The sequence below is a fragment of the Centroberyx gerrardi genome, chromosome 1 (assembly GCF_048128805.1).
Source record: "Centroberyx gerrardi isolate f3 chromosome 1, fCenGer3.hap1.cur.20231027, whole genome shotgun sequence".
Classification (NCBI taxonomy): domain Eukaryota; kingdom Metazoa; phylum Chordata; class Actinopteri; order Beryciformes; family Berycidae; genus Centroberyx; species Centroberyx gerrardi.
Genome location: NC_135997.1, coordinates 7,577,688 through 7,602,115, shown reverse-complemented (window position 1 = coordinate 7,602,115; position 24,428 = coordinate 7,577,688). Strand labels below are relative to the sequence as shown.

The 24,428-nt window shown below is 41.4% G+C and overlaps 1 protein-coding gene across 1 annotated transcript in view; it reads left to right on the top strand.

The window, feature by feature from the left end:
* The window catches only part of LOC139924609 (E3 SUMO-protein ligase PIAS1-like), a 46,015-nt gene that overhangs the window by 492 nt on the left and 21,095 nt on the right, over positions 1-24,428 (top strand). Inside the window, exon 2 of the mRNA XM_071915699.2 lies at positions 21,220-21,715. Within this exon, the coding sequence (XP_071771800.1) occupies positions 21,223-21,715 (493 nt within the window). The 5' untranslated portion in view covers positions 21,220-21,222. The remainder of the gene's footprint in view (positions 1-21,219; positions 21,716-24,428) is intronic.

Here is a 24,428-nt window from a genome sequence, read left to right as displayed (position 1 = left end):
AGACATGCCGCACAGAGAGGTTATATTTGACAGGTGGATAATTATTTCAGTTCATGTCGATATCGCACATCACGTCCCGGCAGAGCTTGAGAGATGTTGTTGCCTGTTTGGAGCCGGTTGGAGCAAAGTAGCCTATCCTTGCTCAATATAACGCGTGTGATCTTCACTTTACCTGTTGATACATGCGTTTCAAAAACACACCGGTTTACATTGGTAGATAATTAACCCGGCGACAGGTCAAGATCAGGAAAACACTGGGTTGCTAATTTCCCAACCGTCCAGACATCAGACATGCGACTTGCTCTTTGATGTACCTGGCTTCCAAATTTCCTTTTTGCTTGTTACAACATTGAAAACCACTTTTTAAAGCTAAATGAGTAAATCGGGGTTAGATAATTTATTCAGCAGTTATTGATCTGAGTAGTTGGCTATTTTTAGCCAATTCCCAGGTGTGTTTCTATTGCCTGCTTGGACATAGTGAATCCATAGATGCTCTTTGGTGCCAGCTTTTGTTTAGCCCATGGTCTGGGACAGTAAGATCCCCACCTACAACTACGCTTAAATTCCCGTGATACTGGCTAGACAAGTTTTTTTGTAAACCTTTTGAAGCTGAACTGTTTCTAGCTAAATCTAAGACAGGCTCTGCCTCTCAGCAAGATTCATGAAAAGTCAATATTGCCATAATGTGAACCAGCATCAGTGTGTTATGGACTTTGCCATGGTTAGTGACAAGACAATAAAATGCACCCCTGCATGAAGGACTGTGTTAGCTAAAGATCATTGGTTTGACTGCCCAAATTTATTGGTAGCTGCTATTCCAAGTAATTAAAAATGTTGAAGATTCCTTCTCTGTACAAACAGAGGGAAGTGATCAGGCTGGCCTAGTGTTAACCTAATGCACTGCTATTTACTGTAATGATGGACCACTGATGATAATTCACATACTCTAATTTGAGGAGAACTTGCATTGCATAGATAGTTAATTTCAATAAAATATTTACAGCATCACCTCACCACTGGGGCGGATCTGTCTATGTCAAAAAACTGATCTGATGGCTATAGCGTCCTCAGTTTGGAAAGCACAAATAAATAAGTAATGTTTGGTTTTATGATGGTGACTGGCAAACTACAGGCAAATAGCTAAACCACAAACTGGCTATGGTGGAACTGGGTGAATTAACATATCGGCATTCACTGTTTGAATTGGCACACATACACCAGAGAAAATAAGCCTGCAAGCCATAACTTTTGGTTCTTATTAAGGACAGCAAGTTAGCTGTGTGTGTGTGTGTGTGTATGTGTGTGTGTGTGTGTGTGTGTGTGTGTGTGTGTGCAGCCAGCAGCCAAACTAACTTGCAGTAGTCTTCTTCGCTCGCTGGTTAATTCAGAAATGCCATTTCCAACTCCGGAAAAGGTCAGTGAATACATGTAAATGATTAAGCGCTTAAACTAATGGCTAGTTCTGCTGATGTGAAGATTTTTTTTTGTTTTTTTTTTGTACAGTGGTTGAAGTTGACTTTATTCAGTCCCAAATGAGCGGAGCTGTTAAACCTCTGTTCATGTCTCTGTTCATGTGTAAGACTGATCCATGGGCTATACAGAGAACAGTTCACCTGTGTAAAATGCTAGCATGGACTTTACTTCTCGTTGGAGTAGATGTGTCAACTGTAACATCTTTGAAATAACCTTTTTGTTAGTTGGAGGTGGAGAAGTGTTCAACCTGAGCTTGATGTAACTCCTCCGAAATTCAATGTTTGTTTTGGAAATATACATTTATAAGCCTTTTATCTACTGGATACGTGAAACTGCTAAAATCGGACAGTTAACATGATCATTTTACACAAAAATACTAATATTCCACCAAGTGTAGTGAGCTGAGAGCCCAGAAACAAGACTTGTACTGACTTGAGTTTTCCATCCCGAGCATTTGCCATACTTTATGATTGTCTTTGATACTTTTAAAATTGTTGCTCTCACCTTTAAAAGACAAAAACAGCATAACAGTGATACTGTGAATAAGGCATACACACATGCTCCTGTATCTCTTGCCCAGTGTCTTGTTTATAAGCCTTTTGGATTGATTGACTTGGAATTAATCCAAGCTTGACCAGTCAGTTGTGGCCAGTCAGGGGTTGATGACAACTTTTCCAGGTTGCATTAGTGCATTAGTGCATTTAGACCAGGCAATTAAGTATAAAGGAGTCTATGAATGTGGTTTGAAAGTGTATATGATTTCCTGACTTGACACTGTTTAAGGTTAATCTAGATCCCTAGATGCATCAATGTATAATGGTCACAAGACCAACAACAATGGCACAGGACCCACATTTCAACATTCGTGTCAGTTCCCTTTAAAAATAAAGGATAAAAAGTGAAGCAAGTGTTCTTTCCCCTCAACTTCAGCCGCCCCCATATTTTCCCATTTTATCTCCTTTATACATGACGCAATCTTATATTTTTGCAGATTTATTTTCCCTACTGACTAACAGAGGCCATATTTGAAGGAAGATCACACCGTCAGGATCCACATTACCTCCTCGAGTTGATAGGATGTGAGGAGGCTCTTAGTTACAGTTCAGGTTAATCTACAATAGTTAAACGTTCACTATTAATCATTATTGTGGTATGAGGTGTCCCGAAGTTCATCTGTGGTTGCATGGGCGATCGTGTGATCCATCAAATCAAACTCATGCCTGTTCAGTATAGTTAAAAGTCAATGATCCTGTTTGTTGTTTTGGCTGAAAGCTGTGTTTATCCTCCAGAATGGAGCTTGGGGGAATAATTATTTAAATACAGTACATATTCCAAAAACACGTGTAATTGTGCAGAATAGATTAACGTATAGGTTTGCATCGCCGCCTGTTTTGTTCATGATTGTCTGAGGCTCAGATAAACAATGCTCCTTGTGATGGCAGCTTATACAGTGAATTGATGCACGAATCTGCAGCTTGATGTGAAGCCTTGCAGTCATCTCAGTCTTAATGTTGGCCTGTGGTAACCGCTGTTGGTGCTAGACTCCCAAATTGTCTCTGGTTTGCATTGTGTTTTGTAGGAACCCCGATCTGCCACAGCTTCTTTGAACCATCTTTTCTGTAGCTGCTGCAGCAGCAACCTGGCAATAGGAATAACTGTCTGTGCGCTGGCGGTTTATAGGTGGAGACAGTCTATTTGTAGAGCCTGTGGCTAGGTTAATCCCTAATGATACAGGCCCTCTTCTCTACTCCCTTCCATCCTTTCAGCACCTGCCTATTTCTCTCATTGCCATTGTCATTATCACCACAGTTGATTTTTAGTTTTAAGAGTGTAAGACGTCTGCACAGAAATCGGTAAAGTGACTGATGACTGTTTTCATCTCTTGGTGTATATTTAAAGTGTGTGTATGTGTGTGCTGACATGCACGTGTGTGTTACGGTCGGTGTGTGTTTTAAGCTCAAACTGGTCATTAGAGTTAGGTTGTTAGATTGTTCATAGCATCCATCTGAGACACAACATGTCTGGGCATGTATAAATCAGATTGATAGGTGGATTTATATTTGATATATCATTGCACACAGCAGAATATCTGGATCTCACACAACATGATATTGGCGTTGCATGACTTCTCTCTTGCAGACTTCAGAGGTTTTTTTTTTTTTTTAGAGTAGAAGCAGCTTCAGAACTTCACTCTGCTAATTACTGTAAAGAGGCCTGGAACAAACTGTTGGAGAGTGTTAATCGCCTTGCTATCTTGTTCTTAATATTTAGTCAAGTTTATCAATTAGGCTGCAGGATCAAAATCACAGTATGATTTGTCACTTGAGCCTACATGATATAGGTTTAGCCTAGGCAAGCCAACACTGAGCCGTATTATTGTGACGTCTTTGTGCCCCGTGAGAACACATGTTGTCTGCAGCCATCGACTTCTGCAAGATGGAGCTTTTCCTTCACTCCTGGGGTGATTTTGAAGGACTGCATTGTTGCCGTGGAAACATGTCACAGTTAGGATGGACGTGGTAGCAGTTCGGAGCTCCATCATGTATTTCTAACTGAAAGGCGCAGGCTTTTCACCAAGCACACACACACACACCTGGCATGTAAAGGTTTGTTAGGTTTTGTAAGAGTTTAAGTATTGAAACAGCGGTAACATTTATCATGAATCAAGAGGGATAAATAAATGAATCTGTCCTGTGAGAAGCCGATCATCATAGAATACTTCTTTACCCTGCAGCAGGCTGTCAGACCCTCGCCTTGAAGTTCATAAATCTCTCTCCCAGATGTACGTAGCTTTGTGCAACTTGTGTGCAGAGCTTAAAGTATCGCCGCTCTACTGTCACTTTCGTAAGTTGTGACTCATAATTCACTTATGATTTTTACCCATCTGCCTACTGGTAATTGCCTGCTGGTAATTACGTGGCAAATGCATCAAGATCAGTTGCTCTTTGTCTAATAAAGCTTGAGCCTGAGTTGTGGTACACCGTTTTTATGTCCCACCACCTCAGTACATGGTATGCAGGACATTATGTTGTCATGGTGTCTGTCTGTCTGTCTGTCTGTCTGTCTGTCTGTCTGTCTGTCTGTCTGTAGACACATTCTTGCGAACACAATAACTCGCATGATAGAAACTTCACACTTACACAACAGGTTCCCCCTATAGAGAAGATGATCTGATTACATTTTGGAGTACCTTGCTGAATAAATTTGCATATTAATGAGGAAAAACTGATTTTCTTGAAACTACTATAGCTCCTTAATGTTTTGAGATACAGAGTTCATATTAATACCACCCATGTGTTATGTGAAGACAAGTGTGTTGACATAGAAATGTTTGCTAAATAATACATTAATTAGCTTAATTAATTACCTTATTCGCATAACTGGTTATGTTTGATATATCATAGTGATTATAGTGGGACATTAGGCAGCTCAAGTGCCTCTTGCTAGTGTAGATATATGATACTAACGTTTGTGCTCATTTCTGGGGTGTGTTTGGATGTGAGTGCCTTCCTATAGCCCATTATAGTGGGGTCATGTGGTAACATCCTCTTTGCGACAGGAAGCAACAGGGGTATAAGGGAAATGTGATCTTAATTTTGAGAAACACAAAATGCTACACGTAACACCTTTTAAATTTCTGTCATTTTTTTTCTGAGTTTCCAAGATGAAGGAAAATTCAAGTTATTGATATCAGCAGACCATCATCAAATTACAGTGCCTGAAAAGAAAAGCAGTTCTGTTCATCCCTGGTTACTGTCTTTCTTAGGCAAATAGTTTCGTATCACTCAAGTCCTTGTAATGTTGCATCATGACACTGCCGACCCTACAGCCTTTACTGTCCCAGGTGATCAAGGATTATGAGATTTCTTTGGGAGAGTGACACCAAAAGGTAGAGAAGGTGCTCAGTGACTGTCTGTCTGTACAGTCAGTTAAAAGGGTTAATGGCTAATAATAGAAGTGAGCACATATGCACTAGCCTCTCCAGTGACCTGTAACCCGAGGGACCGCAGCTTAAGACACCGATCAACTCAACGCTTTTCATTCTCTAGGAACTAGAGAAAGGAGAACTACTGAAAGGAAAATTCCAGTGCATTTTCAAGAAGACACGTTTTCCTGCCCTTTTCTTGATGGAAATAAAACATAAAGGTATAGACTTGATGATCCAGTAGATCACTTCCTTAAAAATGTGGAAAATATTCCACACCTAATACATTTGCCCATCTCCAATAACCAGTTTACTGGAAACTAGTGATAACCAGTATTGAATAATGTGTGATACCAGCAGGCATTTCTCGCTACAAGGTCTCTATAGGAAACCAAGCTGAGGATTGCAGTGGATTTCACAATGATCTGGTGCATGATGAAGGCCAGCCTGCGAAGGCAAGGCAGAGTGGAGCAGGGCTGCACTGCAAAAACATAGGAGGTGGTAGCAGTAGTAGTAATATTAGTAATGTACTAACAGTGTTATAACAGTGGGCTTTAAAAACAAATACAACTTAATAAGCCCAGTAAGCATTAACAATGTGACATTAATTAAAAACAGGATAACATGAGAATAAAGCAGCCAACTCGGCAAGAATATGATAGGTACAAACAAATAATCGATAATGCTTTCTGTAAAAATGCATTTTTTGAAGTGATTTAGACGATGACACTGCAGCTCATAAAGGGTTAAAAAATCTGAGATGCAGCTCAGAGCCAAACCAAACCTAGCATTAGAATTGATTTTAGGATTTTACTGACAGACAGCCAGTGCACTGAAGACAGAATAGGAGAAATATGATCCTATGACATGTGTTTAGTCTTCCTCAATAACCTGGCAATAGACATCATTAGTAATATTGACTGCTGCAATTTCCAAATTGCCAAAGGCTATAATTTTAACATCCGAGGGAAAGATATTGCAGACGGCTTCTGTAACAAGGTGTTCTGGTGTTGTGTATCATCTGTGGCCTGCAAATCAAAATGCGTGCCAGATGCATAGTGGAGGAAATCATTCATACAAATTAAAACTGATCGAATCATAAACATTTCCACCTCCCCCCTCCTTTTTTTTTCTTTCTTTTTTAACATGTAGAAACAGAAATGATGTTGAAATAGCTGTGTCTGCAGTGCATCACGTCGTAGTTGTGATGTGCAGCACAAACAATTGCAACATGGTTTCTCCCCACCATGCAGCCCCAGAGTGGAGGGAAGCAGAGCTGAGATTGGATTCTGCACCGACCAGCCTCATGTGCCGGTGCAGGCTGCCCTCTCCCTCTGATTGAAGCGCAGGACTGGACCACAGTAATGCAATTGCAGTCCCCAGGCGGTCGTAAGATGTAGCCTAACATCAGAGGGGCTCCTCTAATGATACAAGGGCATCCGTGCTCTCTGCTCTCCTGCAACATGCTTTGTGCTCAGCCTGCATTCTCAGGCCAATTCCCCTTCATCTTGGTGTCTGCCGCCGACCTCTACCGGCTCCGTAAGATTAAAGGGGCGGCGAGGGCGAGTGCAAGTCATCGCTCTCTTCCTACCCTTCTCTGCTTTCTAGATCCGCTGGGATTTTGGTGCCGGGTTCCTTTGTACTCGTCGCCTTTTGTCTTCCTTTCATCCCTTCTTTCTTTACCCTTCCTGGTGACTAACCACAGCCAACACAGGGGTGAGCTCAGTGATAATCCAACAGGTGGCTTCCTGTTTGGCCGCGGTTTATTGTGGGTAGGACATTGCCATCCCAGCTTTTGCTCCGTTTCCTCCTGCCAACTGTGTTTTTGTGCACACACAGCAGCAGCAAAACTGTGGCATTTGGTTGCTACCAGCAGCGTCTACCTCCACTGTTTTGGCACCAGATCACAAACCCCTGGTGGTTGTCATCAAAACTTTGCGCAGTTCGGCAACCGAGGGGACGGGTTTCAGATTCACTCTCTGCCTGTGGTAAGCTGGGACTAGACCTCTGCAGCCTGAGGCGAGGTGGCACAGCATTTGACGTTCTTCAGATGAAAAAGAAATGTTCTGAACACAGGCCAGTTGGTTTGGGTGTTCTGGGCTTGCTTGGGGAAGAATGGGCCAGGTCCATGTTTTGCTTCCAAACTCTGTCTTTTGTTGGAACTATAGTTTGCTCTTATATGATTTTGATACCATAGAGACAGAGAGGGAGAGAGAGAGAGGCAGTGAGTGAAAGAAAACAACAGGAGGAGGTATTTCAGAGTTAAGCCTGAGTCAGAGAAGCTGGAAGGCTAAGAGGTGGGGGGATGGGAGGATAGAGAGGGGAGGAGGATGGGGAGGGAGCTGGCACACAGAACAGAGCCCTCTAGCCGAGAGTAGGAGCTTTATATAATGGCCAGGTAGTGTGCAACCCCCCCCATCCGCCCACACACCCCCACACACCCACACACATACACACAAACACACACATTCTGCAGAACCTTTGCAGAAACTGCTTGGCACAACATTATTAGCCTCACCATCTCCCAGTCCGTTGGGACTTAAAAGAACTGCATTACTGTTCCCCCCTTAAAAACCAAGTAAAGTGCAGCAGATTTTTTTTTTAACCAAAAAGGAATTTGCTGGTAGTTCCCAATCCCTAGAGATTGTCTTGCAGAGTTGGACTTGGACATTTGGTTATAGGTGATCGGGATTTGAATCCCGGAAAACAGCAACGCCCTAAATAATGGAATAGACAGAACAAAACCATAGCAGCGTGGGGGTTTCACTGCTCTGTGACATGGCGGCCTAGGCATTTATGACTAATCTGTTAAAGTTTACATGTTAAATTTTGTTGGTGCTAAAGGCTGCCAGTTAGCGTCAGAATCACAGTCTGGTCTAGAGACTCCTGATTCACCAGATTATTTCCCTTTGTTGTCATGAGAGAAGAAAATGTTTATCGTGTACGGTGTCGCCTCAGGCAATGGAAAAAAAATTAGCCTAAATTTGTCTTACTAAGCAGGCTAAATTTGTACCAGACCATTTAAAACTTTCCAATTGATTGCAGCCTAGGTTTTCTCTGAGCATAGGTGGGGTTGATCATTAGGAAATACAGTTTTTTTCCCCCTTTTTCTCCATCAGCCTATATGATCTATGAATAGGAAGAGGCAGTTTCAATTTCAGCTTCATTCTCTTTCTGCATGTTTTGAGCAAGTTTGTTTTCAGTCTTTTCAGAATTATTCACAAACACGTGTAGAAAGCGTTGCTGCATGTGTCATATGGTCATATGACGGTCATATGACAGAACGGTACATTTGAGGTCTTGCACACACCAGGCATTCGGCCGGCGCATGCGTTGTGAGACTAGCGGTCTCGTGTTGTGCGTGTATCCTCATGCTTTGTGTGTGAACACGCTTTCTCTTTTTGCATGCGTACTCTTTGTGTGCCAGTTCTGTGGCATGCATGCACCTTTTGTGTGAGCGCTGCCCTCTGCGTGTCTGCTCCTTTTGAGGGAAGCACCAACCATGATAACCATGAAATATTTGTTGTACATGCGTGTGCATTCTAGATTTGTGAATTTCCTGTTTGCATTTTGGTTGTGTGCCTTTGTGTTTAAGTGTGTCCTTGTGTGTGTGTGTTTTCGTGTAGGTTTATTTGCACAACCATAAAACATAGCAGCTGAGTGATAAGAAAAACAACAAAACATCGATAAAATACAATAATAAAAAGCATAGAAAGAAGAGATGCAATCAATAATCTTTTGCAGGTGAGATAAAAAACCCTAGAGGCTTGTAAACCAGCTCAGCTCAAACAAACACAACAACAAAAAAAGATCAGGATGACAAGCCAAGACATAACTGCAAACAGAATCTAACAGAATGACGACAGAAACAACATGATGAAAAATAGCAGAACATCAATAAGATCCGTAAAATGACAAGGGAAATCAAAATAAAGTAAAACGACCCTAATGCTGGAAGATAAATCACAGGACAGGTGAGAGTGTGTGTGTTTCTAAGAGACAGAGAGAGAGAGAGAGAGAGAGAGAGAGAGAGAAAGAGAGAGTGAGCCAGTGCTGGTGACCTGCGCTGGTGACTTCTTTCTCGGTGTAAAGAAACCGGAGCTCATCGCCATCCAGCCAGTCAACAGTGGTGTAGGTCAGTGTTTCTCCTGACAGATAAAACGGCCCATTCAAGGCGGCTCGGCCACAGGCCAGCTCCAACCTGTCTCGCTCCATCAAACGCTCCGTCTTGCTGCCTGTTTCCTTTCATTACGGCCTCACTGTAGTCGAACCGGGCTGAGCTGCGGCACGGCAGAGCTAACAGGTGTGTGTCCGCGTTTGCGGTGGATGCGAGGGTTGGTTTTGAGAGTGTGTGTGTGTGTGTGTGTGTGTGTGTGTGTGTGTGTGAGGGAGAGAGACAGAGCGAATGCATGAGCTGGTTTGTGTGGTGTGTGTGTGGCTGCCTCAGTAGGCTCAGTGTGTACAGGAGTGTTTTAATAACATCTAAGCTTCTGACAGATGCAATAATGTGTCACTCTCAATCTCTCTCTCTCTCTCTCTCTCTCTCTCTCTCTCCCTCTCTCTCTAGCCTGCACAGCTCTCCACTGATAACTGGTGTACTGTGTTCAGAAAGCAAACTGTCTTCAGTAGCGCTCTGTTTTCTTTAAATATGACATTTCTCTCTTACCCATTTCAGCCGATTTACAGCCAGTCAGCCATGATTGCCACTTGTTTAGGTATGTTGTTGTTATACGTCTGGGTGTGCTATTACATATTTTTTCGACATATTGGACAGATTGTGATGCTCACGTCTTCACCTGCCCTGCAACATTTATTTGTTTGTAATTATTAAAGCTTATAAATACGAGGTGGTGTGTTGTTAGTTCAAGCCTGCTGTAAGTAAGCCTGCTGTGTAGCATTTGCTGCCTGAACAACACAGAAGGTTCCAGTAGGGCTGTGTGTGTGTGTGTGTGTGTGTGTGTGTGTGTGAGAGAGTGAGTGAGTGAGTTACCATTATTCTTATTGTTTGTTTTGATTTTATTGGACGTTTTTTTTAATCATCATTATTAATGTTATCATGATTGATTACTGCTAAAGCTTTGGCAATAATGAATTTATACTTCATGCTAATAAAGCTCATTGAATTGAATTGAGAGAGAGAGAGAGAGAAGAGACGACCTGACCAGTGTGAGAACGTTCCGGTAGATCTTTTACCTCTCAGATAATGTGTCCATCTAAGCTGCCACCTCCAGTGCCGCCCCCTCCTCTCTTCCTCCTCCTCTCCTCCTCCTCCTCCTCCCTCCATGTACGCTCCCGCCCGCCTGTGTTTTCACTGGAGCTGTGGAGAATTTCATTTGGTTTGGAGGCTCAGCTGCTCTCTCTCTCTCTCTCTCTCTCTCTCTCTCTCTCTCTCTCTCTCTCTCTCTCTCTCTCTCTCTCTCTCTCTCTCTCTCACTCACTCAGTTACACTCTCTCTCTCTCTCTCTCTCTGTCTCTCCCCATCCCCCTTCCCCTCATCCCTCCATCCCTCACTCTCACAACCTGGACACAGGGAATTAATGCCCTACGCACTACACACCACTTCCCCCAGTCCAAGGAAAATGTACCAAACACATAGAGTGAGCATCCTCGGATAAACGTACTGTTTTCTATCATCAATCTCTAATGTTCAGTGAATTCCAGGAGATATTTTGTTGTAATTTACCTTTTTGTTGTACCCACTTTCCTCAACCTGCGTCGTCTACTTCTGCTTCAGTTAATGATTTCCTACATTTCCCAGAATGCCTTGACAACCCCCAGAGAACGTGCCTGAACTTGTTTCATTCAGTACATGAAGGCTAGGTGGAGAGAGCAATACTGATAGTAAAAGCAAGACTGCAAGTCTGCAAGTAGACCGCAAGTTTTTCCAGTAGAGAAAGGTTGAGAGTCGTGCCCCTTACTCAAAACGCTGCATGTCTTGCAGCTGCATTGCATTCTGGTCTATTGAGGGTCCTATCTGTGGGGAAATTGGTATCTCTGCCTCTTCTTCGATGGCTTTCTCCCTGTATGATTGTTGAGCGTTCATTCTGTTTACCATTGATGTTTAAAATTGCTGAAAAATTTGCTGTCAAACTTGTACTGGAAATATGTCAGCGTGATCTCACATGGTCTGTGTTTGGCTAGTCATTTCCGGGAATAAGAAACATTTGATTTGATTTGATTTGATTTGATTTATTAGACACTTAAGACAGAGCATGGGAAAACCATGTACAGTTTTCAGAAATTGTCATGGATAACACAATAAAGCTGGTAAGCTTGTTTCCATTGTGGTCCTTGATGGAAAGGGGTAAACACACACCAACAAACAACAAATTCGGTCCATAAATGCAATGTATATCGCCAATAGCTGTTTTTTTTTCAGTGTTGGAGTGTTTTAGGGTGTATTTTTCCCTGAAGGATCAGCAGAGATGTAAATCTATTCTCTGGAGATCTGTATTATTCTCTTCAACATCCAATTAATGCATAGGATTTTGAATAATAATACATACAAGTTTGAGGACCATTACATACTATACACAGGTGTAATCCCTTAAATTGTTTGTACTGCTGGGGATAAAATAATGAAAGGTGGACTAGGTGGAGAAAAACGTAAGAAAAGTCAGAAAAGCGGTCTCAAGGTTTTGCTCAAGGCCTCGTCTTCTTCACTTGTACTTTATGAATCTCACTTGCCCGGCCAGTACAGCAGTGTGTATTCAGTTGCTAGGTGAAAGCAGCAAAAGAGCATCATCACATGCACCCAAACACAAAATGCAAGCACACACATGCCAACACTGCACCAAATACTGGGGCGAGTTAGGTGAGAGGGATGGCGGTATCAGCAGTGTTATCGGTGTGTTTACATGGCTCATTGGTCTTCATTTGGATTTATGACTTGAAATTCTTTTGGTGTGCGCTTACAGGCTTATCATGCTGCCTCATGTAGGCCGAGGCCGCGCTCAGATAAAAAGGCACACAAGCTCTCTGCACTCCGAAAATAGGATGACGAGCGCACACACACACACACACACACACACACACACACATAATGAGTGAAAGAGTAAAGAGGGCGTAATGATGGGTTGTAATTATTTCTCTCTTTTTGTCTCTTTCTCTCTGTCAATTTTAATTTTCAATTTCACTTATTGCTTTATTTCTAAGACTGTTAAACAGAAACAATATTGCCAAAGCGGTGTACAAGATGTAACATTTCATCACAGTCTATGTATTCAAACAATATTGAACTAGGAGATTATTTTAAAGCTATCTAGAATCAAATATATACAATATACACTCACTGGCCAAAATAATTGGAACACCAGTTTTCCATAAAACATAACAGAGCTGTCACATGTTTGTTAAGCAAAACCTGCAGCTTGTTCTTAATCTGATATCTACGCTGTTTTGTGACTTTCAATTAATGTGCAACTTTTAGATTATGGCTCTGTGTTTTGATGAGCATAACAGTTAATCATAATTCACTGGTAGTCATATTATTATCAAATAATAATAATTTCTGAATCAAATGCTGATATTTTGCCAATAATAAGTGAGTATACTCTCCAGCTAATCTAGGACAAAACTAGCAAACTCTTTGGTCCCCAGTGACTGGAGCTGTGCAGTGAACCTCTGCTCCATATGGAGTCCAGTGAGTGAGAGGAGATAAACTGAACTAAAAAAAGATAATTGAAATTGAGCATGAAATGTTTGTGACTCATGTCATGTGCAAGTGTTGGATCATGGCCCGATTATTACCATCTTTTATGTTATTGTTTAGTTGCCCACTCCACTCGGGGGAATCCGTACTGACATGATAGCAACATTTGATTCACAAATGATTATGTGATAATAATTTGATTACTAGTCAATTATGATTAACTGCTCATCAAAACACAGAGCCATAATCTAAAAGTTGTACATGAATTGAAAGTCACAAAACAGCGTAGATATCAGATTAAGAACAGGCTGCAGGTTTTGCTTAACAAAAATGTGTGACAGCTCTTCTATGTTTTATGGGAAATCGGTGTTCCAATTATTTTGGGTGTAAAATAGTTATATCAATCATTATGTATAACATTATATACCAAATATAATCCAAAATATGTAATACTCGAAAATCTGTAGACTGTAGTAACCACTTGGTGTGTGTTTGTATGCTTGTGCACTGTTCATCAGATTTAGAAAACGATTTTTGTAGATTAACTCTGGTGGGATGGGTCACCCTGCCTGAAGGAACTGCCAACCCACCTAAAAGAATTTAATTTCAGAGGCTTTTCTACCCAGCCACAGATAAAATTCTGGGGGAGTCACTGAATACTTGTCATTTTCTGGCACAAAAATGGTCAAATGTAAATCTGCTATCGGGAGTTTCCATGCAGAAATCTCAGTATCGGTTTTCAAAAACCCATATTGCTCAAATGTACATGCTGTGTGTGTGTGTTTTTGTTTGTGTGTGTGTCTTTCTCCCCAGTAACAATTCTCCTGTTACCACTAGCTATTCTCTTTATCTTGTATCCTCTCTCTCTCTTTCACCCTCCTTCCTTTGCTGCTGCTTCCCTTTGCACCCACATGTCAAGTTGTTTCAGTAAAAGAGAATAAAATAGAGCACATTCTCAAAACCTCCTTTGTTAGAAGCTACCCATTCAGTGCAGCTGGGTAGCTGTGATGGTGAGATGCTCATTTATTGTTTGCAGTGTTAAATACACATCTAATTGCTTAAAATGAACACTTAAAAAGCAAAATTTAAATGATTTTATGTTGATAAAACCTTTTGTTAAAAAAAGCACAGGATATTTAGAGCTTCTGTGATGAGAAAGGAAAAAAAAAATATATATATACAGTATGTTTTCCTTTGTGAAGAAAATCCTGTGTGAAAAGGATTTTTTCCTGGAGTTCAGCAGTTTGCATAAAGAAATAAAAATGAACTGAAAATGCTTAAAATTGTTTTATGTTGATAAAACCTTTTGTACTTCTCTTTTCCACTTGTTCTGTCCATGAAGTGCAGGATTTGCCCCAGCATGACTATACAATTTGACCATAACTAATAATCAAATAATGCCTCTTTTATACCTTTGTTATAATAATAGTTTCTAGTCCTTTGGTGTGACACATAATTTGTAGTTACGCAAATAATTGGTAAGATTTCAGAATGGTTTCATCAAAGATAGTGAAAACGTCCCAATGAATTCAAATGGAAGACTTTCTGACTCAAAGCTAAGACTAAAATTGATTATTCATCCAGAGTTTAGTTTAGGGCTCCAGAGCGCAAACATTTTGACACATTTTCGTGACGCTCTTTTTTTTTTTTTAGTGTGTGTCGCAGAATTTTTTAATAGACCCTTTTCACAAACATGGCTGATGTACTTCTGCTTCGTCTTATATAGATCGGTTCTCATTGCCAGCAATGTTCAGAAGCCAACTTTCTCTCACCTCCGACTCTGTCTGTGATCACTTATTTTGTGTTTCAACATGGCGTATAACGCAATACAGGTGTTACCATTGGCATATCTTTCTGTTTCTGTTGTCAGACGACCGTTTCTGTTTCTTTCCCAGTAACCGGCTATAAGGCTAACAGTCATTTCTGGGCTCTTAGCGTTGTGTGACTCTCGATCAAATCACTTTTCTCAGAACAGAAACGGAACGCCAGAAATGCGGATTGGGAAGATAGAAGACTTTAGGGCCTGTGAAGGAGAATGATGGACTGATGGAGAAGAGGAAAGCAGAGAGAGAGAGAAAAGGGGGCGAGAGCTGTGTTCATCTGTCTATCTGCCTGTCTCTCTCTCTCTCTCCTCCACCAGCTCCAGTGTTTTCTCTCCTCTATTTGTTTTCCCTCTCTCTTTTTCAAGCCAGAGGAATGTTACACATCCACAGTGTGGTGGAAGAGCGTGTGTGTGTCTGTTTGTGTGTGTGTGTGTGTGTGTGTGTGTCCTTTGTTTTTTGTGTGTGTCTCTGGTTTATGTGAGCCAGTATTTGTGCTTGTGTGTATTTATCTCTCCCTTTTGTGTGTGTTTGCTTTGTAGAGAAGGGAGGTAGGGGTTTGTGTGTGTGTGTGTGTGTGTGTGTGTGTGTGTGTGCGTGTGTGTGAAATGGTGGGCAGCCACTGTCATCATCTTTTTTTCACGTCCCCCACCTCTCTACCACATGCATATTTCATGGAACTGGTCATTTATGTCGCCAGCAGGAGAATTCCTTGGCCAAAGGAACATACTGTATATATGTGTGTGTGTGTGCACGTGTGCCTGTGTGTGTGTGTGTGTGTGTGTGTGTGTGTGTGTGTGTGTGTGTGTGCGTGCATGCTTCTCTGTGTGCTACCCAAGTACTGAAATACCAAACCCGTAAAATACTATAAAACCAAAGATCCTGAGGTATCAAAATTCATGTTATGTTCATGTTCTTGTAATTAATGTTCTCTATTAAAAAAAAGATGCATCAAAATGTCCAAAGTTTTGATGATACAATAACAAACTAGAAACAGATGGCTGCTGTCTGCATGCAGCATCTGTGTTTGAGCAGCCTGGTCGTGCTTGAAGACCTGTCTGTGTTTTTGACCGGTGTGTTTTTATATGCGGTGTGTTTCAGACCCAAGGCATCAGAGTGGCATTCACACATCTCCGTCTGCCATGTGTTTTTTTTTTTTCCTCTGTTGTGTATCTGTTTGGGCGTTTGCTGTATGTCTGTAGCAAAAAAAGGGACAAGGAAAGGTCTATGTCCTGACCGGTAATTGCTTCTAGTTTTTGTATACGTCTGTTTGTTAGTATCTATGGGTTTGTGTGTGTGTGTGTGTGTGTGTGTGTGTGCACATGGCTATGCGTATGTGGCTAGGGTACACAAGGTGCTGTGTTTGGCCTGTAAACAGTGGCAGCCTCTGCACTTACTGTCACTTTGTGCAGACTGGAGCTTGGTTGGAGCGCAGGCTGTCTGGAGGGCTTAACACCGAAAATCCGGATCTTCATGTGGGAATGAACTTGGGTAACTTCGGAAATGATGTTTCGATTAATTTATGCATAGTTACTTCTGCATGAATTGTTGTGATTCTGATGCCAAATCGTGAAAACTGCAAGTTTTTCTGCATTGGAAATACAGTGCTGTTTTTAATCCTGACCTTGTAGCTGTAGAAGCGCTTGCTGCTTCTCTACAATCTGAAGATCTAAATCTTTTGCCTAACACATACACTCTCTCCCTCTCTCTCTCTCTCTCTCTCTCTCTCTCTCTCTCTCTCTCTCTCTCTCTTTCTCACCTTTCAACAACTCCCTCCACTGTCAGTTGGACACATGCAGGCACATCATTGGACACACAGGCAAGCAGTCAAGCTTAAAACGCTGCATTTATGATTAAACCCTGCACATAAATGAAGGCCTAGGCAGCCACAGTTTTTGATGAACCAATGCAACTGAAGTTAGCCTACCTATTTATTTGTTTAGTTTTTAGCTTTGTCTGATTAACGCAGCACAGCATCCTCAACCTGGAATTTGCTCTAGTAACGTTATCTGGACCTTAACACATCATTCAGTCCACAAATGTGGCAAATGAGAAAAGTAAAAAAAAAAGTTGACAAATACTTCCATTTTCTCACTTAGAGAAGGGGAATAGATGTGGTGGCTGGGAAGGCCCAAGAAATTCTAGTTCAATTTGTAGGCTTTGCCCAATCATTTATAGTTAAAAGCAGTAGGCAGGCTAAGTCTAGAAAGACCTTGGCTACAAGGCAACAGTCAGGGCGCACTGGTCTGATACAGATATCAGAAAATGTAAACATTATTATGCAATCTCTTCCATTGATGTAAATCGATTTATGCAGATATGCCATAAACACAAGTTGAAATATCAAAATTTGTTATTACATCTTTTTCTAATGAGACTGGATAGTTCACTCGTCTTTAGTGTTTCTTTTTATTTACTCTGACAGCTGGTAAACTGTGAGGTAGACGGAGGAGGGGAGGCACAGGAGAGACAGTTCTGTATTCGAGTTCGAAGTTCGATCCAAGTCCAGTAGAGGCTGGAATGGATAATGCAGAATAATAGCTTGAACTTATTTATTACCTTTAGTCAGATAAAAAGCAAAGTCCTGGCTAAAATACTCCAGTTAACGGCCGCTTTTTAAAGTATTTGTGCTTAATAATTTTGACCATTGGTGTGTGTGATGCAGTCAGGTGGGTAGAAACTGACTGATTTGTATGACAAGGTCATTGAACCAGAGCAGCTGCCGATGAGCATGGATGATGGAGAGCACCACACAATTTATTAACACCTTTTTTGGGTGACTACTAAATGAAATGAACTTAACTTAAACAAGCCATGCATCCACTCCAGTAGCAGCAGAGGAATGAAAACCTTTTCAAGAGCCTTGGTGTCCTTGTTAAACAGCACCTTGCCATTCCTGCCACCTCCATGCCCACAGAGTGTTTTCCACTGCTGGGTAAGTAGTTAACTGACTCTGTTAGCGCCTCGCCCCAGAACATGTGGATGTGCTTGTTTCCCTTCACAAGAACTAGGCTCAGACATAATGAGTTAGACTTGGGAGTTTTTTCCTTTTAAAATCTGATCAGGCCTATTTTTGTTGAGATTGTTTTTAGCCGTTGCCTAATTCAGATGGATCGTTAATGGATAGCATATAACTTCCCCAAATTGTGAGTAATCAGGTTAGAAAGTGTTTATTTCCAGTATTCAGTTTGGCTCTAAAATGTCACTATTCGATTTGTGGGGAAACAATTTAATATGCCCATCCCTCATTCTTTCATAATGTTGGTTATGGTTATGAAAACCTCTATCACTGTGTTTTGCACACATCACATTTCCTATCTTCAAATTGCATAAAAACATAACACTAAAATGAAGGCTACATTATTGTAGAAGCTTATTTTCTTACATTGAGGTTAGTTTTGCTGCAGTTTTTTTTTGATTCAGACAGTGATAGATGGTCCATGTACTCTCGTGTTGCTTTGCTGAATTTCCAAGCATTGCATGGTAGCTGTGCAAAAGTGGAATAGGTCCTACAGTGCAACACTTTTGTAGTTTCAGTTCCCTTCAAAAGTACGATCAATTTTTAATGTTTTTTTTTTCATGGAACAGTATAGCGCAGTGGTTTGACCAAAGTGAAAGGTTTCGGTCACACCTGCGTCACCCACATAAAAAAATGTATGTACTTGTACGCATGTAGGTGCTGTCATGGACCTGTTTTTGCATATAGATATAGAGGAAAAGAAATAAAACGAGCTAAGGAGAGAGGTAGAAGGTATTTTTTCCCCAAATAGCATACGCTAAATGGCATATGGAAACAAAGTGTATTGGCTGCATCATTGGATTTTTATGCATTAATGTCATTATTTTGTCTCAGTTTTGATTCCACTCATACAAGTGAATTATTATAAACAGTTTTGCAGTTATTAAAGGAGAAAAAAATGAGAGTGTATAGGATCAGTGCTCAGTATCGGCAAAGTTGTTTACTTGAAATTTGTACCGGCAATGAAAAAGTGTCATCGGTGCATCGTTAGGTTTTTGTTTCTCAAGTCTGAAAAGCAGCTCCTTTGGGTCGGCCACAGAAATAGCCTCCGCCCAGTCGTATATCATTTAAAATGTCAGTTGAATGTAAAAAATCCCGGGGTAACCCAAGAAGAACGTGTTTCATTACAGGGAATAGAAAAATAATAATTTTGGAAAAGTATAAGGCTTAATCCCTCATATGGACCCAGCACAGCACACGTGTACAAACATCTCACGCTAATGTGTATGGATTTGATAGATAAACTGATTAGCCTAATCGAGCTCAACATATTGGCCAGAACTGTATGTATTCTTTGTCATTTAGGTCGAACTGGATGTGGTTAGTGTGTGTGTGTATGTGTGTGTGTGTGTGTGTGTGCAGCCATATGTGAGCAGCTCCGGGGAGGTACAGTTTGTTAAACCACTGCTTTTTTATCTCTGCTCTGTCATTAAAGGGGATGATGGGAGGAGGTTAGTCCAAGACATACTTACACATCTACTCACTAGGTGTGGGTGTTACTTACAAAAAAAAGCCAGAGCTGATTCCAGTGTACGTATGTGTGTGTGTGTGTGTGTGTGCATATTTATAGCCTATAGGCGATGCAGTTAAGACTGTGCTTGGTTATAATTTGCCATATATTGTCCATGCGGTTATTTGATGCTAGTTAACGATGCTAGTTTTCACGAGCACTGCTGAGCTTTCATTTGAACTCTCAGCTCTCCACCCACTCACACTGTGTGATAAAAAGCTTGTGCCCTGTACCAATTATTAAGCCTTATGCTTATATCATTCTGTTCTATTCTATTCTGTTCTATTCTATTCTATTCTATTCTATTGCTTCAGTCAAATCACAAAGGAAACAAGTCGAGCAGGACTGCATAGAGACTAGAAAATGTAAAATTGAAGAAAATGTTGGTTTGGCTTTCTTTGTTCGATATCTGGAGCCTTAAACATGAAAACTGAAGTGGCTAGTCGATCACAATCAAACTATTGATGAAGCCTTTTTTCCTCAGAAAATATATATCAACTTTTAACTTTGGTAAGTCATGTGTTTCAAAATTCAGTTCCATCCTGGTTAAAACTGAATCATCTGAAAACACCTCAGATTTTTCCTGCTCACATAGTTGTAAGAGGCTTTTTTTTTTTAAAACTGTTGTTTAGCCAAGGGAGGTTTTCTGTGCATAAAAACTCTTAAACACTGCTGGCAGCTGCCTAGCGCCATCAGTCTGCTGTTGGCCAATAAACATCTATACTGGAGCAACCAGGGGTGAAGTGCCTTGCTCGGAGGGAACTTATAGATATTGATGAGCCATGGAGTTTTGTTGCATTTTTACTGGTAACACTTGGCAACTTTTGACGTAGGTTAAATTTACTCAAACAGAAACACACACAAACATGCACACAAAAACTAATTGTATCCAGTACACGGACTACTGTTTCCTAGTATCGATATAGGATCTATAGGCGCCGATCCAGCTCACAAGTCGAAGCTGTCCCAATACTAGAACTTTAATGACATGCACTTCAGCGCAGTAAAATGCTTTTCCGGCAGGAGGAAAACTGTCTGCAGTGTGGCGATTCTCTGAGGTCAGTGAAGCAAGCTGTGGCAAGCCAAGGTGTCTCAGTGTAGAGAGAGGCTGTTCATATTGTGCAGGAGAGACAAAGCATCTGCATCAAGCACCTAGAGACAGCCAGAATAATACTGCAAGCCAGGCAATTCTGCTCTCAAAATTATAGTGTGAAATTTGTCACTGTCACTTTTGGAAACAAAGAATTATATAATATATGCTGTGAACAGGACTTTTTGGGGAAAAAAACAAAACAGTTGTATTTGCGTTCATTCGTTCCCCCTAAATTATATTCTTTATTTTGACTTTGGTGCTTTGTATCACTCAAAAAACTTTACAACATATGCTTATCAATAAGGGTTGACAGGAAGTCCTGTTTTTCCGACTGTCTTGACGCTGGTAGATGAAACCGACTGAGGTGAAAATGCTGAAATGCTGTGGTTTGTGAAAAAGAACTTTGCACTAACTTTCACATCTGTACTCTAGATCATGTTATGTAACATATTTTCTGTTATGATTTATTTTATTTGATTAAACATTGTTATACAATGGTCAGTGTATATTTTGATCAAATGAATCAATTAATGCAATTGATGCACTTGTTCCTGTAATTGTTTTATAATAGACCTCTAGTTGGCAGCATGAATGACTAGGGTTAGTACTGAGTACTCAATAAAGTACTCAGTATTCGTATCAGCTCTGAAACATTGGTATTGGTGCACCTCTACACTTAATTAATTTACCGCCTTTTCCCCCCTCCGTCTCTCTCCTCTCCGTCTCAGCAAATGGTGATGAGCCTGCGGGTGTCGGAGCTGCAGGTCCTGCTGGGCTACGCTGGGCGCAACAAACACGGACGCAAGCATGAGCTGCTGACCAAGGCCCTGCACCTGCTGAAGGCCGGCTGCAGCCCCGCCGTGCACATGAAGATCAAGGAGCTCTACCGACGACGCTTCCCTGCCAAGATGGTCTCTCCCTCGGAGCTGGCCCTGCCCGGACCGCACCACCCGGCCTCCGGAGGGGTGGCCGGGGGAGGGGGCGCCGCGCTGCCCGCCGGCCTGACCCAGCTGGCGTACGAGGGTCACGCGGGTCACGGCGGAGCGCCGTCACCGGCCGCCCTGCTGCCCTTATCGTTGCTCGGCCCCGGGAAACACGAGTTGAGCGGGCTGACGCACCACCTGCCCACCTCGGCCACGCTGCACCCGGTCCACCCAGATGTCAAGCTCCAGAGGCTGCCCTTCTACGACATGCTGGACGAGCTCATCAAGCCCACCAGTCTAGGTGAGGGTGTGTGTGTGTGTGAGAGGCAGTGTTGAGTTTGTGGGGAATTGTGGCAGATGGATCTATTTATTGTAGCAGTGTGTGCACTGTACACCACACTGCAAGGTATAACAAAGTGTTGAATGGAGTGTCTGTCAGCTTCACCAGCAAACAGCATTGTCCTGTGAGTCAGAATTGCCTTGGACCAGGAAAGTTGTTTTTTAGCTTTTTGACAGGATAGCAGCCCATTTTTAATTTTTGGGTTGGTGGTTAACATGTAGGACTCTGGTGTGCTGGCTTTTTGTAAATCCACAAAACCAAAATTCTCATGGCAGTTGGGCTGGCCTTGTTCTGAGCTGCAGGTATTTTGATAGAAATGCAAGAAAAGTTTCTGGATATTGTTATTGATATTTTGAGTTTCTCTCACATACCCATCATGCCATGTTATGAAACAGCTCACCACCAGCGTTAGTCTTTTGCTGCCTGTCACTGTGCTGACAGGATATCGTGACGTTGCAATATACCTCAAAAATACCACTTGCACATTCCACAGAAGAGTTAAGAGTAGACGAAGGCTACTGCTGGTTCCCAGGCAGTGAAAATAAAAACATTGTTTGGTTGCATTACTGTTTCATAGATTTCCAATAAAAGATGAAGAATCTGCCTGTCTGCTTCAACAACCGAAACACCCAGCATTTTTCAAAAAAGGCCCAGTTATTAAACCAGGATGAAAAGCTGCATCATGTATTTAGTTTTTCCTGGAGAGTTTTATATAGATGTGGGGGCTGAGGGTAATTTTGGTTCTGAGACCCAGGTCCACTCCTGAACCCATTCCAACATGCAGGCGTTAAAGATGAAGAATGGCTATTATTTGGATATTTATATCATGATATATGGACAGTTATGCTGCTATTGTAATTTGTTTTGGGTGGGCTGAGCAACAATACCAGATGATGAATTGTCATGAATTGTATTTTCATCATGCGGCCGGGCCGATTGGCCAGACAGCCTATTGTTTTTGTACGTGCCCTTTCTTTCTGTCTTCCTTTCTTCTGACTAAAACTGCCTTCCCACGAATGAAAACGCAAGAAACTTTGCACAATAGTCCAGTCTGGTTCGAAACGATGCATACTGTAATATGGGGCCAATCTTCCTGATGCTGCCGCTATAGCAACCGTACAAAGTTTAAAACTTCAACAATTCATTAATAGTCAGCCATATGTGCTACAGGTGAGGAATTTCAGAGGATGTAGGCCGATGTGAGAGGAATCTTTTGTACACTTTGACCAAGTGGAAATTATGAATTTCATCACTGTTTGTTTCATAAACTTTAAAACTAATTAAGTCAAACAGAATTTATGTACACTTAAGTGTACAAAGTTTATGAAAATAAAGTGGCATACTCTACAGGTTACGAAGGTGCCGTGCACTAATGTTCAGCAAGTTATCTCAAAAAATGAATGTTTGAATTGTTTTGTCTCTAACCAATTGCAGTCAATGGGAATCTGGGGATATTTGAAGACATGATATTTAAAAGCATTCACATTTGTCCAGATGAACAACATTATCAGAATTATGTTATAATTGAAACAGTTAATTAAAAAATCTGTTCTCATTATTTGTGAAAGTCCTCATGTTCTGCCCCTTGTGGTTAGTTTCCAAACTCTTGTTCATGACGCTAAACAGCCTGAAGGGCGACTGATTCTCAAATGGCAGATTCAGTTCATGGTCTGCTTATTTTCCTATAACCAGCTACTGTAAACTCTCACTTATTACTCAGTTTTCATGGACTTATTCTTCCTCCTCCTCATCTTCTTCCTCTTCTTCCTCCTTCCACCTTTCGTTTGTTTACTTTTTTCTCCTCCCTTTTTCCTCTCATGGCTCAGCTATTTGTGGAAAGTGTTGCTACATTGCTGCTAGTAGGTGAACTTTTCTAGTTTACCAGCCATTGGCAGATGAGCCAAAACATACATTTTGGACCCTGATCATATGTGAGAGAAACTTAAAATATAGGTCTAAATATCCTAAATCTTCTCTTGAATAAATCTTGTCTCATTTCATGAAGGTCCAGCATTCCAGCAGTATATAATAAAACTCACCAGCAGGGTTAACGACGTGTTAGTGGCTAAGACCGTGGCAGTAGGCATTTTCCCTGTTGATAAACAGGGTTTACCACAGCGCTGCTCTGGCAAGGCGGTATAGTTTCAACTTATCTATGTTAAAAAAACTTTAAGTAATAAACAAAATATCTCTAAAAGCTATGTTTTGTCATTGTGTTTCAGTGCTGTCCTTGGAAACAGGTATTTCTGGTTAATAATTTTTGCATTGTGTGACACAAACTCTTCTCTTAATATACAGAGTTCTGCTGGCGAGAACTTTGGCTTTCTTGGCCTTCCCGACATCTAGTTTGCGATCCATTGTGTTTGCACATTGCCATTGATGTCCAGGGGGTGTTTAATATGCAACGCTTCATTTACATATTGATTTTCATTGGCTTTCTCCTGGCCTCCGTGGACAGTAACGCCACAGTAAAGTGTCTCCACAGTGTTAGCCACTGTAACTTCATGAATCACCTCAGATTACTGCGCCGCAGATTTTGCACCGCGCAACACTATTACCGCTGAGTTTTATGAATAAGGGCCATTGTCTTGTATCCAGTCTGCTCTTTAATTCACAACTTAAGAGACTTTTAATCTTGGCGCTATTTTGGTCAGATTTGTAGTTATATTAGGTG